This window comes from Scleropages formosus, chromosome 23 (genome assembly GCF_900964775.1).
Source record: "Scleropages formosus chromosome 23, fSclFor1.1, whole genome shotgun sequence".
NCBI lineage: Eukaryota > Metazoa > Chordata > Actinopteri > Osteoglossiformes > Osteoglossidae > Scleropages > Scleropages formosus.
The window spans coordinates 10850695-10868408 of NC_041828.1; the positions used below are offsets into that span (position 1 = coordinate 10850695).

The following is a 17714-nucleotide window of genomic DNA, read 5'->3' on the forward strand; positions in this document are numbered from 1 at the left end:
TCCGTCTGAATAGCTAGATTTTACCGAGCTCTGCAATATTTCTGTAACACTCACGGCTCTGTACTGATCTTTTTTCACTTGCGAGTCTGACCGTAAGTTGTCGTTTCACTTTGTCTCCGAATGAACTTCTGTTTAGGAGTGACACAAAAGGTTTAAAACAGTTTCCATACAGAACCAAAAACAAACCGAAACGGTTTTATAAATTTGTGAATTTATAACTATGGATCATTCATGAATCAACAATAACCTTTGACTACACTAGTAAATAGTCTGTACAAATAAACTTTTTTTAAACTAATTTCTTCAGGAAAATGAACTCATTAAGCTAATTAAATTGGGAAAATAACTTTGGACTTTTCCGTAAATCAGTTCCGAGGCAGATAAATGGAAAAGGGATTCCATGTGACAGGAAATGGCTCACATCATTAATCGTACTGTACTGCACCGTGCAAACTGGTGCAAAAAATGTATGTACACCTATTTAACTACATAATAATATGCATTCCTGACATAATGTTTAATTATTTCTAGGTTGGTGTGTTTTGACAGAAGTCATATTGTGTTATGTTAATGTTTTGTAAGCTCTCTGATGTATTTCTCTATTAAGTCTGTTAATCATATTTCCCTCTTGGCATTTTTTTTTTTTTCCCCAAGTTTGGATAAGTTAACATTTTATGGTTGTAGATGTTTTCTCCGTGGGGTTTTTGCAGCACTTTTTATTTTTTTTTACAAGTGGAATTGCTGTACTGTTGTACAGGGCCCAGCAGAAAACATTGGTTTCATCCTGTGAGGAATTCTTCCTCATTTTTTAAGTAGTGACCATACATTCAGTGAGTAAAACTGTTTTCTCTTTAAATTCAAACTTGATCGTTGTTACCTAATTAAAAATATAACTGTTAAGTGAATTTCAGTGACGGGGAAACCCAGTATGGTTCAGCTGTTCTGTGAGTGTGTCCTGTGAGGAAGGCTTACTGGCTCTCTGTCTCCTCATTTATTGAATTTATTTTGTTTTTATTTTTCTACTTTATTAGTTTTTTTTAGTTTTTTTTGTACTTGTTTTTAGTCTTTTTCTTTGTTTTTCTGCTTTCAAAGACATCAGCTATACAGAAGAACTATTAAAGAGCTTCTAGAACATTTTTTTGACTTTGAATGAATCTTTAAGACTTTTAAGAAGAACAGTACAGGTGGTCCCCGATATACGATGGGGTTACGTTCCCCGAAATCCATCATAAGTCGAAAATTTCGTAAGTCGAAAATGCATTTAATACACCTAGTACACACCTCTGCATGACGGAATGGGAAATGTGGATCGCTGTCACTGCCCAGCACCGCAAGAGAGTATCGCTTCGCGTATCGCTTGCCCGGGAGAAAAATCAAAACTCAAATACGAAGTACAGTTTCTACTGAATGTCTATCAACAGCTCGCCATCGTAAAGTCAAAAAAATTGCAGGTCGAACCATCGTAAATCAGGGACCACCTGTAATAAGCTGTCTGCAGACCACATTTTCTTCTGTTTCCAGTCTACCTGTAAACTGTTCAGTAGTAATAAAGTGTGTAAGGGAGGAGTGTAGTTAAACTAGTCACCGAAGCATCGCAATCATTTTTGCCATTGTATTTATTGTAATATTTCTTCTAATAAGAAGTAATTTTCATTCGCCCCACAAACCCCCCCGGACCTTCAGCTTTCAACGCCACCCATTACAGCCCTCATTACCCGCAGGATATATCGCAAACTGATTCATCTCCGTCGTACAGTGTGAAGTGTAATCCAATTAAGCTGAAGTAGAAAACAGAGTGGGAGAAAGGACTGTGTGGAGGCAATCTAATCTTTGTGGACTCCATGTTTCTAGGCTACAAGAACAACTCTGTGGCGCATCAGAGGTTTTGTTAAAAAAAACTACCAGTCTTGTTGATTTTGGACCACCACACCGGAACGATTATTGCGAAGAGGAGCAGTGCGTCGGTCAATACGGGACAGAGTGCGATGCGTGGGATGTGGTGAACGGGTTCACCGCCCGATTTAGCGTTAGGCCTTTTTTAGGTGCCCTCCCCAGCTTCTTAATAATGGAAGAGTCGGGGGTTTGATGCAGCACATCCACCTGTACGTGTGTGTACATTAGCGTCGGACCTTCTGAGGTTCAGTATATTCTAGGACTGCCTTTTATTCCCTTTCTCCACACTTCCCCTCTCTTACATCCTTCCCAGTGAGGATACTTTCGTATGAGGGATAATTTAAAAGCAGGACATTTTTAACTTCAGACTTTCAGTCTCTTCTGTAATCTTGAAAATAGCAGTTGGCAAGATATTATCCAGCCATATTCTGTATTTCTAAAATGTTAATAAAAATGACCTCAGTTGAAAGATTACATTTGCCATCGTGGTAATAATTTTATATTCACTGTTCTGTCAGACTTTTAAGTAGTTCTCTTTGTAATAGAAGTATTTGACTTCACATAAGTCAATATGTTACTCCACAAGATCTTTGTAAAAAACTGCAGAGGTGTCCTTGAGGTCACACTGTACACTCGGCTCCTATTCTTAATCCAGAAAGATTTTTCCCTGCCGTGAAATGCGCAGAGCTGTGTTTGTAGCAATTATGAATGTACTCTAAAGTGGCTTGCGGGTCTGAATGTACTGATTTGTTTTGCGGAAGGAATTTTTATGGAGAAGAATTGAATTCCCTTGCCATGCATGCCCATGAGACTGCAACCTGGTTGAGTGAAAGTGTTCTCCATTTAAAGTAAAATGAGTCATGGTCAGAACTTAAAATAAATAAAGCAATGTGCGGTATAACAGGAAACAGGCCATGTGTGTTATTCGGTGCCTCGACTCTTAAGTGAATTACAGTTAAAAAAAAAAATTGTTAACTACGTAGCAGCCACACCCCTAATAGCAGATGGCTCATTTAGCCTGTAATGGATTTAAATTATAGTATTTGATAAAAGATCTGTCTGATCTATATGTTTAAAATCTTTATTTAACTTCTCAAGAAGTGATTGACGTGCAATAACAACGCTAGGTCAGAGGTCTGGGTGAAGGTCAGTAATAAATGGAAGTCATGGAAGTCTGATGCTGTAGGTTTTGCTGCTTCTTTAACCTGTTTTTTTTTTTTTTTTCTACCTCTGCTGTCCTCCTTCAAATGCAGCCAACAAGCCCTAAATTTGGAAAGGCAGACTCCTATGAAAAGCTCGAAAAGTTGGGAGAGGGCTCCTATGCCACAGTTTATAAAGGAAAGAGCAAGTATGTTCTCCTTGAGAATTGTCGACATATGTTTCAAAATGCTTGCGTGTATATTTCTATATGGAATGCCTTTTTTTCAGCGTTCTATCACTTTATATGTTAAATTACACAGCGACTTTGGGTTAAATGGGAATTATTTCCCATATATTGGATGAAGATTATTGAAATTAAAGGAAGTTATTGACATAGTCCCCTCATTTTTGGGTACCACAATTTGAATCCTTCACATTATGTACAATAAAGCAGTCAAGTTTTGTGCTTGATAGCATATCTTTGACATGTGATGTCAGTCTAAAGTCTTCTTTTCATAGACATCATAAAACAGTACCTGTCTTCTTTGGGGATGCCTGTAAGGCAGCCAGCTTTACTTCCTACTTGTCTTTCTTCGCATTCTCAGGGGAGTTCAGATCAGGTGACTCACTCAGTGTGTCATAAATGTATGATTTTTTTGGTGATAAAAAAAACTCGTGTTACAGTAGTGGTCTTCGAGAATGCTCCACATATTACTGTGCGTGCCCAAGACACACAACCTCCAAAATGTTTAATAGACTCTATAGAAGAATCTTAAACAACCCCCACCATGTTTTACATACGCTGTGGTATAACACTACCTCCACCATGTTTCACAGACCATGTGGTAGAATCTAACACTACCTCCACCATGTTTCACACACCACACTTTATTCTTTCCATTAGGGTACTGCACGTCTTTATATGTTCATAAGACTTTATTCCAGAGCGCTATATACTCTTGTAAGCCTTTCTATTCTTTTCTTCTTCTGACATATGAAATTTCTATGTCTCATGATAGCCATCTTTACTTGTTTTGACATTTCTTAGGTCCTCATTTTGTTAGACACAGCAAAAAATTTCAGTGGCAGCAAAGTCAAAGCCTAGAATCAAAACTTTCTTCAGCTTTTGGTGTGGAAAAAACCACCTTCCTCATAATAAACTGCCAACTGTCTTTTTTTGGCGCTTTAAAATAAGGGGCTCTATACTGTCCACCACAAGTGACCCAGTAGTCATTGTGTAATTTCATGTCTAAAAGTGCTGGAACATAAAACCAACACAACATGGAATAAAATGACTGAACATCATTTGGTTTTCTTTTTGTTTTCCCTGTTGAATGGATTTAAAATATACATTAAATTATTCTTATTGTATGTAGTGTGTGCTTTAGGTCACCATTCATTGTCTTCAGATGAGGCATAAATGAACTGTTATTTATTCACTTTAGGGTGAATGGCAAGTTGGTTGCACTGAAGGTGATTCGACTTCAAGAGGAGGAGGGAACTCCATTCACAGCCATAAGGGAAGGTGTGTCCACATAACCAGCTCTGCCTCCATCAGCTCATGTATCACATTTAGTGTTTCTGATACTTGCAAATAGTGTAAAAATTGCTGCTTAATTTCAGGGAGTGTTATTACTTTCATCTCTTAATCCTCATGTGGCGGCAAATTATGTCAGTTTTTTCCCCATAGCATCTCTAGTAAACACAGGGAAGGTTTTATTCTCTGAGCACTGTCTCATTCAGTAATTGCAATGTCCTTGTTCATCTACTAGATGGTCTTCTCTTAAATGAGTATGCATAAATCTTTGCAGGGACATGGACAGTGAGTGATGGGTAGAGCAATTAAACTGGAAGTGAAACTTTTACTGAAACAAATGAATTTTTTATTACTTGCTCCATATGGCAGTCCGGTCTTCTCACACCACGCAAGCTAGTGCAGATCGAGAGGAGAATGTCTTTGGTGTGCCTCAGGGGCCTCTGCTGCTTTTGAGAACCTCAGCACACATTCTATAGCCAACAACGGAACTTGCATGTGAGCCTGGTCTCTGCTTTTTGAACTCAGGGTTTCAGCTCTTGCTGCTTCACAGTGTGCAAAACACAGAACTGAATTACAGAAACATGTATTCGTATGTTACGTATAACTCGGAGTAAATAAATAAGTTCTTTTCACATCAGGTGAAGAGCTTTAGATACAGACAGACGATTATTAAAGCACAGTTAGACTGTCTGATACTATTGTTTTTGCTGGTGCACATTATACAAAAAGCTGCATATAGAATTATGTCTGATGGAACAGGTGATCTAGACAGATGGTGTGATGTCAATTTATGGACCTTTCAGGACATCAAGAGAAAGTTAGTCTGAATGAGATTTGTTCTAATACCCTTCTTGAATTCTGGGAGGGATTCAGCAGCTCTGAGGGACATAGGGAGCTCTGAGCCAAAGAGAACCTGCAGAGTTGACTGAGAAAGCAATCAGTGAACACCTGAGATCAGCATGGCTGGGGCTGGGACATGGGAAGAGCACTACACACTGTACATATTTAAGAGAGCCATGGGACAACCAAAAAAGAGCACAGACTCAGTTGTTTCCCTGCCCCCATGTCCAGCCCCCCTCCCTAGTGCTTCCAGGTGGCCCCCTGTCTGCTCCAGATACTGTTCCCTCCCCTCAGCTGTTCTCATCTGCTGCTTTATGCTGGCAAAACCGGGGGTTGTTCTGGTAAATAATGAATAACTCCCCACGTTCTCAAAGCAGACCTGATCTCATTTATGCCTTCTTTCTCACAGAGATAAAGATGTGTGCCTGCTGTGTTAACCACTGTGGGAGACAGTGTAAAGGATAAAAAACGATTGTTTATTTTTGTCTACAAGTCATACGCAGCCAAAACGAATGTTATACACACATTATTCATTCACATTTGCAGAAAGAAATATTCTATTCAACTCAAAGGAGCATACATTTAAGTTGTTAGAAGAGGAATGAAGAATAACAACAGCAGAAATAAATGCATTGCAAATGAGTAATATAATCTGTTATTGAAAATACCTTTAAATCAGTTATGCACGAAGGAACAGCCCAGTAAAGCTGGTGAGGCTCTCTGTTATCCCTTAGTTGTAGTTGTCTTAATTTTTCTCTCTTGGCTGTGTAATTTGCGAAACTCTTAAACCCGGCTTTGGTCTGCTGTTGGATGGCTATGTTGCAGAATGAGAATTGCGTTGCCTTTCATTTCTTAATTGGTTTTACTGTTCATAAAAAAGATGGATAACATCAGAAGTGTAATTGAGGAGAGCGAGTACACGACTGAAAGAAAGAATGGCAGAGCTCAGCGAGACCCAGTAAAACTGCTGCCATAATGACGTCACCCCACCATGTCAACGCCCGACCTTGAAGAGTTAGTTGTGTTACGTTGAGCGCTGCAGTATTACGTGCCAGGAGGTAAGGACGAGGTTACTGAGGGTTTGAATTTGATTCCCATCCTGCCTGAGCCCTTATGAATTGAAGGGAGATGCTGGACTCTCCAAAGGAAAGTTTCTTCTGAGTTTAGCAGACACAGTGATCATCTTCCTTGTTTATCTCCAAAGCATCCCTCTTGAAAGGCCTGAAACATACCAACATAGTGTTGCTCCATGACATCATCCACACCAAGGAAACCCTGACGCTGGTCTTTGAGTATGTTGTAAGTACGAGGAGCGTTGACGATTAGGAACCACAGCCCTGTGGAACAGAACAGCTATTTTTGTTCTGTAAGACTGAATTTGATAATTTTTTTAAAATATTTATGGACTGCAGTTAAATCTCATCAGCCTGTTTTAATAAAGCATACATAATTGCTTAATTTTTGCTTTGCTTGATGAATTATGAAGATGAAGTTTGAAAGCTCTTTGCTGTATTGAGATTGCGTCTAGGGGATCCTTAGCATTTGATGAATTTTGTTCTCTAAGATGCATTTAGGACAGAAACATGACACAAAGGAGCAGTTAAACCTGTCTCTGGATTTTTTTTTTTAACGTTTACTTCTTCGGTACGAACACCAACTAATTTTGTTAAATTAGAGCTATGTAGATTATTTCTGGTATGATTTATATAGTGCTCATGTGTTTTTTTTTTTTGTTATTATTATTATTCTATCCCAGTGTGGTATATGGTGATGAACATCTCTCCTCTTTGTGTCCTCCAGCACACAGACCTGTGCCAGTACATGGAGAAACACCCTGGAGGTTTGCACCCAGACAATGTGAAGGTAGGCAGGCGAAACACCAAAAAGTCAAAAAAAAATTACAAAAAAGCCTTAACTCAAGGCAGATTTCCTTGGTGTAATCCATCTGAAGAAAGGAGGCACTCTGGATACGTTGCGAGATATAACAGGGCTGATAGCATGTTCACCAGTAGCTGAGGTCTCCATACAGGGGTTTATGATAGATCACTGCAGTAAAGCATCGCCAGATACATCACCAGACTCAGAATGTCTACACGCAAACCCTGAGGTGCAGTAACTCGTCCCATTGTTTCGCTCTGTGCTTGCGGCTGGTAGCGAGGTGGGTAAGAAGAGGAACTTTTAATACACAGGAGTAGCCCTACTCTTGTTATTTTGAGTATGCTGGTTAATCTTAGTAGCTTCATTGGAAAATAGTTTTATAAAAAAATATAATAGGTATATTATATAATGTTATATAAAAGTGAAATTTTAAGTTGCATTAAATGAAAAAGATTTTTAACTTGGGGGTAAATTAAAAATGATCCGTAACCGTCTCTCTGTGTACTAATCAAATAAATGTACATCATTGCTGACACAGTCATCTCCGCTACTTACTCGGGTTTTTGTAACATTTTCATAACGCGAATCGAGTCACTCGGTTGGTAAATAGCTGAACGATGTCAGCGTAGCGAAAAGTTGGATCATGCTTTGTACTAGAAGTGTGTAATTCTCCATTTTCGTATTATTCCGCACCCCAAACATGAGTACATCCAAGTGACAAGAAGATGGCTAAGAAGTGGGCTCGGGAAAAAATTTCAGACAGGGAACGTAAAAGAAAAGCTGTAACACTTGAAGTAAAAGCTTGATGTTATAAAGCGTTTTGAACTAAATGAAAGGACGTGTGATGTCATTCGCGCAACTGGCATACAGAAGTCAAGGGATTTCCAAGATAAAGTCCTACATTTACTTTAGTATTTCTGATGAATTTGACATGTATTTAAACTGTGCTAACATTTTTATTAGAATTGTTTATAGAACTGTTAATGCTTTTGTTACGAATTTGTTTAGGTTTTGAGTGGTTGGCCCAAGCCCTGTTTTTCCTGTAATCCATCTTATTTTAACATTTACATTTATTTATTTAGCAGACACTTTTCTCCAAAGCAACTTCCAACGAACTCCATGAAGTGTTATCAGCCCACACACCTTATTCACCAGGGTGACTTACTCTGCTAGATACACTGCTTACACTGGGTCACTCATCCATACATCAGTGGAACGCTCTCTCTTTCACTCGTTTTTGTACTTATCGTACGATTTTCCATAATGCAAGGTTTTAAAGAAACAAATCTATCTCGTTACAGCAGAAAGGACTGCACTTTTTGACTTACCCTTCTAATAACACAGTAACTGTTTGTACGATTAGTCTACTGGCTCCTGCGGTTCTCCTATTATTTTACAGCTCCCTATTCCCTCGTCCTGTTGTGGTTTCTCACAGGCGGTACACGGACACTGTGGGGCCCCCTGGGACCGGAGGGACCCCCGCAATGGTAACATGCCGCATCCACACTGAGCACAGTTCTGCTGTCGCCCCGCAGCTCTTCCTGTTCCAGTTGCTGCGAGGGCTGTCCTACATCCACCAGCGCTACATCCTGCACCGCGACCTCAAGCCCCAGAACCTGCTCATCGGTGACACTGGCGAGCTGAAGCTGGCGGACTTTGGTACATCCGCAGCCCCCTGTCTCACTGCGGAAGAGTGCTGTCAGTTATCACCACCACACATTTGCTGAGAACATAAATGCATTACCTCTTTTTAGCTGATGCCTTTGTCTGAGGCCACTCACCATGTTAGCTAATCAATTCTACAATGACTTTCTCATTTGTACAGCAGTGTTTTCTTTCAGTATTAATTTATAGTAAGCACCTTGATCAGGAGTTCTTCAATAGGAGCAGGGATGTGAACCAGGAACTGTCAGATTGCAAAGCAGCAGCCCTAACCATCAGGCTACCTGCTTACGAGAAGCTGTGATGCAGGGAAGAGAGACGTGCCCTTGTTGGCTACATGCCACAGTGTGCAACTGAGCTCTTTAATCTTTTGGAAAAATTCCATATCCTTGTGTGGCTACATTTCAAAACGAAGGTATTAAATTAATGTCAAAATCTATAATCTGCCTTCAATATAGAGCATAGTTTGGAGTACATTGCTCTATATATGTGTGTGTGAAAGAGATACCTTCTTTTTACACTCTCCAAATACTGTATGCTGTTCTCAAGAAAATCAGCAATTTTTTATTCAGACACGGGTGTATTCAGCACTGTCCACACAGAAGAAATGTCTCAGGGGGAGGTTGTGTGCTCCTCCCATGCATTCTGTACCAGGTCTTGTACCTCCTTTACTGACAGACAAGTTACAGGGAGACGTGCAGGAGAGCTGGCACTGATGAGAAATGCTCCTTTTCGTGCATGAAATTGGGCTATTGAGAAGACCTCAGTAGTGTGTAGGAAGTGTTTCTGCAGGGGGCCAACTTCCTACGTCGATGTGAAGAGCATCTAAAAACATGATGTCTCTGCATTTTATGGCATATCTGCTGGGCTTCAGGCATCATGTGATGCCTTTTTTCTTCTTTGTTGATACTAGGCTTTAAGGTGAATAACACTTGAAAGTCTCTTGAGGCCAAGGTTGTTTATGACCTTGATGGCCTTCACCAGTTAAGAGATGCGTTCCAAGTTCAAATTTAAATGTACAAGGTTTGACGCTCGTTGGCCGAGACGAGGAGCTCTGCTTCAGAACTGATGTAATATTGCATGGAAACACAGTGAACACAACAAGCCTCACGATGAACACTTTTTTCCTCAATCGCCAACTCCGAGGACCCAGGGGTTCTGCTGACTCAGTAATGCACCAGAGATTAACTGGTTCAGTGTAGTCGCTCTCCGGAGAGGCATGACGGAGTGGAAGAAATGCTGGCTTTGTCTAAAACATGCATCAGTTGTTTTTTCATCCACTCCCCCAATGACAATATGTTCTATGCAAGACAGGACAAATGTTTTAATATATACAGGCATAGTGGTGATTCTTATAAAAAGCAGAATTGGGGCTATAATGTGTGGCTGTAGAAATTGGGAGCTGGAAAAGTTGCATCACTCGTCTAATTTTGTTATCTAGTTTATTTATTTGTTTTTTATTGCATTATCATGTTTTTTCCTGAGGTTTCTGTGTTTTTGTTGGCACGTTAAGTGTTCTTCTGGGTGCTCTGGTTTCCTCACACAGTCCAAAGATATGCAGTTCAGGTTGACTGGCGATGCTAACTTGCCCATAGTGTGTGAATTGGTGACTGAATGTGTTATTGAAATTGGATGGATTTGCACACCTAGTCAATAGTTGGTTAATTTTGTGGGAGATTGAATTTAACGAAAACAGCAAAGTTTTACAAAGTGTTTTTTCATTATTATTACTGCATCCAAATCCAAGATTTTTAAAGAACCTAATCATATGTCCCACTTTTCAAACTGCTCTTTAACATGTTTCTTGCGCTTAGTAGTGTTCGCTGTTAAAAAAAATTATATTTTGGTCACTCCTAGAGATCTTCATGACCAAGTCTCAGTGACGTTTACTTTATGAATATCTGTTGTTTTGAACACCCTTGTCTCATAAGCCGTTCTCATAACAGAATTCATTACAAAAGCACCACGTCTTGAAATCCTGATAAGGGAGGGTAAAAATATTGTAAATAAATCAAGCATGAAAAAACACAGTATTAATCCTCCTAAAAGCTCCGTTCGGTCCGCTCACAGAAGCAGCAAATCATCTCGAACGTAGCCGGTCCCTGCCAAAACTGTTAAAAAGCAGCGCGGGCCCCTTGAGACTCTCAGCCGCGTCGAACGCTTGACGACTGGGGATACAAAAAGGACTGTTATCAAAGCTCTCCACTTTTTATGTGTTCCAGCAAGAAGGAGAAAGTCCATCAGGGCTGTTGCTGTTGAATCTTTTTTGAAGCCTCCTCTGAAAAGCCGAAACGTAATTGTGTCCGTGCCATTATCTCTTCCCTTTTTTGTTTCCCAGCTGTCTAAATTGCGTTCGGTATGACAGCGTATAATAATAAACTCGTGCTGAATCACTTGGATATTATGAAGTGAGACCCTCAGAGTGAAAACGCTTGGCAGCACGGTGTGACGCTGTGTCACGGGGTGGGTGACTGACACTGACCACATGTGTTTGAGGTTCCCCATTCAAACGTTCTGGACCACTTTGATGCCCAGGGCCATGTGATGTATAATTCACAGCACCAGGTCCTCCTGACCTTCGTTCCAGGGAAAGCTACTTTGGCAAAAAAGGGAGGTCGGCTTTGAGCCAAAGCAAAATGTTATTCGGAGCACCCACCTTCGCGCAGTGGGAGTCACCGTGCCAAAACCAGTGGCCTTTAGAAAAGAGGTGCCATGTAAATGTACAGCTATAACGTCAGCTGGCCGAGCGCTGTCCTTTCCTTTAAAGACAGCGAGGCTCCCCCCGTGGCGTAACCATGACAACAGCCTCGGGATGAGCGGAGGAGGTTATTGTCACACTGGGCCTGGTGGAGGCGCCATGCTGAAGGCACACTGACTGCCATCCACACCCTGCTACCTCCTTACTGCCCTCCCTCCCTTTGTTGCCTTCGTTTGTCCAGACCCCCTGGCAGTGACAGTCTTTTCCAGAACTGTAGCTGCTGCTCCTCGTGCTATAATTCTGCTTGACAGCTTCAATGTGGTTCAGACACCTACCTCCCACTGAGAAAACGGTGCTCTCGTTCTGTCGATTTTTACACATTCTCTCTTCTCGGAGAGTGCCTTTATTTAGGAAGCCCATAATATTGACTGTAAATGAGCAGATCTTTGTCTTTTGAGGTCTTTGGCACTATGCTGGCTTTTAGAGTGATTTTTAGTATGGAATAGTATGTACGTTAAACATTGGATGACATGAACCGAATAATACTTTGAGATTTAATAACCTTAATATTTTTTCCTTGGCTTTATTGCTGGCTTTTTTTGATATTCATATTATTATTTTTTTCTCTTATTACCAAATAGTGGTTACAGCCATCATATTGCAACTAAATGTACCTGTTTTGAATCCCCACTCCTGCTGTTGTACCCTTGAGAAAGGTACTTGTCCTTAATTGATACAATGAAAGCTACCCAGCTCTCTAAAGGGCTAAATCATAGTAAGTGGCTAGACATTCAAGCTTCACAAAGGTGTCAGCTATGAATAAATAATGTAACAGTTACATTTACTAAAGAGTCTTTTGTCATTTTGATAATTTTTTTACTTTTGAAGACGAGCTCCACTGACAATACCTGCTTGGAGAGTGGATGTAGATTCTGTGTTAACGCGCTCTCTACGCCCTTTTTGTGATGGACAGGGCTGGCCAGGGCGAAGTCAGTCCCTAGTCACACATACTCCAATGAGGTGGTCACGCTGTGGTACAGACCCCCAGATGTCCTGCTGGGCTCCACGGACTACTCCACCTGCCTGGACATGTGGTGAGTCCCCAGAAGGTGATGTGTCTTTTCCATGTAGGCGCTAGTTGTTCTTCAGGTGGACTACTGGGACACTATTTTACTGCAAGGGCTTAAAAAAGGAGGAATGTTTAAGACGGAAAACAAGTGGGGGGGAAGATAAAAATATGTATCAAAATGTGTTTTTACTGAAATGTTTGTCAATAAAGGTTTCTTTGCATGTCATGTATATTATATTTTGTCTGATTATGCGATCAGTCATTAGGTGTTTTGACTGTAGTGGTTATTTTTAAACCGTAGTATTAAGTAAATATGCAGCGTAGCTAAATATAAGAGAGAATTTTAATAATGGTGACGTTCTTCTGGCAATGCTATAGAGACTGCTGCTGCAGAAATTTTAGCGAATAGGACACAGGAGAAGACCGAGGATAGTATAGTTTGGGAAGGAAGAGTCTCGGTCTCCGTGTCCTCAAATGGGCTGAGCCTTTCGATAAAGGAATCTGAGCTGAGCCATGGACAGCAACCATGGACAGCAACCATGCTCGTGCAAGAACTTTTTGTAGTTTACAACATTTTTGTCCTATTTTAGCGATGTTCAGTTAATTATATCTTCCCTGTGAAGTACGGCACCAAGGCCACGGGAGAACAAACGCACACCTCCTCTACCTTGTGTGCTTCATTGGGTGACATAACGTGGTTTGATGGAAATCCACCAGCAGCCCTGTAGGCACCCATTTGTCTCCCCCGTTCCTCCTGATGATGTAGAAATGTGTCATTTTCACTGGCATGAAATGGTTATATTAGCCAGGTGTTGCAGTGCTACTCATCTTCAATATGACAGTAGCCAGAAGCGGAATTCTCTGAAAGGAAGCGTGTGCTGTTTATTGGGGAATGGATTGTCATGGGGCATTCTTCACAACACGGCTTCTTTCTGACAGACACAGGCAGGCCCTTCTGACCAGTAGGATGGGATCAGGCACATCAGCAGCAGATCACTGTGTTCAGGGTAAAAAAAAAAAAAACACCCTGGACCATAGTGTCTGTGGCCGCTTAGAATCAAATCAAAATCATGCCGGTACTAATATAAAATGTGCCGTTGTAACACATTTCATTGTTGACCAGCCGCTTGAAAAGGGCTTTTGGACCAAAGACCAAAAGAGCTCTTCAAGTATATAATTGTTGTTGACTCTTGACTTAACAGTAAAGCAACTAAAAGATGAGGATCTCTGTATGACTTTATCCCCTGTCCATATTTTATAGAGTGCTCCATATGTATATGTACATGTTCAGATGTAACAATAACTAACATTCAGAATGTGACTTTATAACCATTTCTTTTTTACTTTTGAGGGCATTAAGGTATTCAGTACATCTAAGTTGTGTGGGTTTCATTACCGTAACGTTGATCTGAATTATAACCGGATGATTTCTTGGCCAGCGCTATGATGCACTGAGTAGTGCTGGTGCCTCGTGGCACTTGGGCTGTGGGTTCGGTCGTGTTTTGAATTCGGTTCGGTCTCTGCGGAGTTTGCATTTTCTTCCCTTCGCCCGCTTCACAGGTATCATACACGTACACATTTCCTCCAGGTGCTCTGGTTTCCTCCCACTCTCCAAAGGTGTGTGTTTCAGGAGAACTGGGTAGTCTGAACTGCACAGAATGTGCGTATCTGTGACGAAGTTTGTGTGTTACATTCTTCTGCTCTGTAGAGTGTCCAGGTAGATAAGTGCAGTACATCTGGCACCGATAAGTCACCTTGGATAACAGTGTCACCACAATACTAGTTAAGAATCACTGTACATGGCTTTGCAGAAAAGTATTTCATGAATGAATAAAATGGAATCTGACTGAGCCCATTCCGTGCTCACCGTCTGTAGTTTATAAACCACTCTGTTTCTTGCGATGTCTTACTGCAGGGGTGTGGGATGCATTTTCATCGAAATGATCCAGGGCGTTGCTGCATTTCCTGGGATGAAGGATATTCAGGACCAGCTCGAGCGGATATTTCTGGTACGTTGGCACAGCACCTGCACCTGCTCTGCGGGGTTGTCAGTTGAATGCAACGTCTCAGCGCTTCTCACGTGGGCCTGGGTGGTATTTGTATTTGCGTGCCAGCCAGACGTGTGTGCAGTGCTCTCAGATCTCCATCCCCATGTAAACTGGAGTTGCCGGCCTCAAAGCTTCACACAGATCGTTGACAGAAGCAGTTGTCTGGGAGCCTGCTACCCTGCTCTAATGCTCTGTTAGAACTCATTGGCGTGGGGTGGCATGCATGGGTATGGACCAGGTGAAAAACATCATTGGATTATACACCACTGAATACACATAGGGGGGCGCAGTGGTGCAGTGGGTTTGACCGGGTCCTGCTCTCCGGTGGGTCTGGGGTTCGAGTCCTGCTTGGGGTGCCTTGCGACGGACTGGCATCCCGTCCTGGGTGTGTCCCCTCCCCCTCCGACCTTATGCCCTGTGTTGCCGGGTTAGGCTCCGGCTCCCCGCAACCCTGTAGGGGTCAAGCAGTTTCAGATGGTGTGTGTGTGTGTGTGTGTGTGTAAATACACAGTTGTACTCAGAGGGTATAGGTAATCATCAGAACTGGAAACAGCAGAGGTCAATGCATGTACAAGCTGTGTCTTGACTGATGAGAAATGACTGGGAATAAAGGCTCGACGAATGAGTAAATTGAGCCTTTTTTCAGGGCTGTTCAGGAATTCCTAGACACCTTTAAGAGCAGCTGTTTGAGTAGCCTGAGTAAAGCAGGTGTCATCGATCCTCTTGTTTGCTTTAGAGAGAGGAAAGGAAGCTTAGACAGAGGGGCCTTATTGGCTACCGCGAAGCCTGCGGCCGGTGTCGTCTGATCAAGGGCAACGGGCTTTGTGGGTGGAATAAAAATCGTTGTTTGGCTGTGCTGCTATTCTGCTGTCATCACAGTGTCCATCTGTTCTTAAGGAACATATTATTTACCGAATGGGGGTTTGGTGAAAATTTAAGATGAAATATCTCTTGCTGTGACAGTACACTAACATGCTGCCTGTCCCTTTTAGAACAAGAATCATCTGTCTTTTAAACTCTTTGTAATATCGGATGTTACGTTGAATATGCAGAGCGGCCTGATGGGTGCTGCAGTGACAGGCCGTGATAAATGTGGGCAAAAGCTGTTAATGTGTCAAACTGCTTTGATGCAACATCACCCTTAATGCCCTCCCAGCAAAGGGCAACATTTTGGCAGAGACCCAAAGCAACATTGTGTGGTGCTGGTCCATTAGCCGGGACGTTGAGATCGAAATGGCTGCATGTGCTGGAAGGGTTATGCTCTTCTCTGACAGTCAGGGAAACACACAGGAGGGACTCCGCTGAGTGCTGTCCCGCTGCCAAGACACTGCGATATGTACAAAACACTTACAGACACTGTTAACACCTGTTTTCTGGACTAGATGTCGGGAGCTGGTGGAATATCGGTAGGTCTGCAAGAGTGCAGTTAATATTTTGGATCTTTCGACCTGAGACACTCTTTCACAGGGGACCAAACCAGGGCTGATCCAGGGACTGCTACTCTGTTCTATCCCCAAACTGATAGACGCTGCCACCACCTTGGGCACCTAGTTGTAGGACCGATGGTAGCAGCCCTCGCTCGGCGCTTTTAGGCGGCTGCTGAGGATGTGCGCCGGTATTGCCCTCTTTCAAACATAATGGGCGTGAGGGAGCGTTTGGATCGAGAACTTTGCACCTTGGGGCTCTGCTCTCCACAGCTCTACCCATGAGACCTTACAGGAGGTTTGCTACCTACCAACACTGTGTATTTACATTTATTCATTTAACTGGCTTTTTTTTTTTTTTTTTTTAACAAAACTCTACAGAGCTGAGCTACTTACAGATTCAGCCATTTATAGGCTGGGTAGTTTTTACCATATAAATTCAGGGTTAGGAGCGATGAAGTGTACTACAGCAGAGGTGAGATTCAAAGCCGGTTTCTTCAAGTAGAAGGCAGCAGCTCTAACCACAGCTCTGTTTCGTGCCTGCTTTCTACATCTTTCCATATTACTGCAGTTATCTCCTTAATACCACACTAAATAGAGTATTTTCAGAAATTATGCGCAGGGAATCCAGTGTAGCTTGCAGTTCTAACTGGTATAATTAACCGTATTTGTTTCATGCCTCTCATATTTAGGGTTGTGTAGCTACGATGTAGAACAGGTGATGACCTGTGTAATTGTTATACTTTTTGAAATGAACTTTTAACTGCATGATTTCACAGGCACTGTTATTAGAAAATAAAACCAGTAAATGGAAATCATCAAAAAATACCTGCTCCGGGGATCCTTGTGGAGTTTCAGAACTAGCAAATCGTCACGTTATGTGTTAGATCTCTTTAGATAAGTCTGATCTAGCTGTTTGTACTGTAGTTATTGCGGGCACCTCCAATTTATCGTCTTCTAAAGATATTTTATTTTGATTACTTTTATCCTTTTTTAAAAAAAAAAAAATTCTTGCACCTCCAGATTCCACCGAAAAAGCATCTTCTTATATGGAGTATGCAATATGCAGGGCTAATAAATTCTTCTTGTACTACTTGGATGTGAAATTTAATTAAATCTTAGAAACAGTTGTGCAGAAAACTTTACTAAAAGTTTCATAAAATATATTACACCGCAAAGTTAATATCTGTAAAGCATTTATTTATTAGCTGATAGCACAAGCTGGAACATGGATAGAGGATTGGATTTGATTTACTGCCCCTTGTGCTGATCGTCACCCGAAAATAACCAGCTGCTCTCTGTCAGCCGCAGTGTCTGGGTGATGTAGAAGGCAGCTGGTCAGAAGACTGGAGAAAAATGAGAGACTGAAATTGGAGCTCCTGTGATTATTTAGTTTTTTTTTTTCCCTTCCATTTAGCTGATGCTTTTTTCCAAAGCGACTTAAAGTGTTATGCTACTTATAGTTATTTATCTATTTATCCAGCAGGATACTTTTAGTGGAGTAACTCAGGGTAAGTACCTTGCT

At 41.5% G+C, this 17714-nt stretch overlaps 1 protein-coding gene across 2 annotated transcripts in view; it reads left to right on the forward strand.

Annotated features, from left to right (window-relative positions):
- Positions 1-17714, forward strand: part of LOC108933336 (cyclin-dependent kinase 14) — a 77662-nt gene that overhangs the window by 16688 nt on the left and 43260 nt on the right. For both annotated transcript variants that reach the window (XM_018750305.2, XM_018750306.2), the window contains 7 exons: positions 3147-3241; positions 4479-4558; positions 6615-6709; positions 7211-7273; positions 8824-8947; positions 12622-12742; positions 14633-14726. In XM_018750305.2, coding sequence (XP_018605821.1) covers positions 3147-3241; positions 4479-4558; positions 6615-6709; positions 7211-7273; positions 8824-8947; positions 12622-12742; positions 14633-14726 — 672 coding nt within the window. The remainder of the gene's footprint in view (positions 1-3146; positions 3242-4478; positions 4559-6614; positions 6710-7210; positions 7274-8823; positions 8948-12621; positions 12743-14632; positions 14727-17714) is intronic.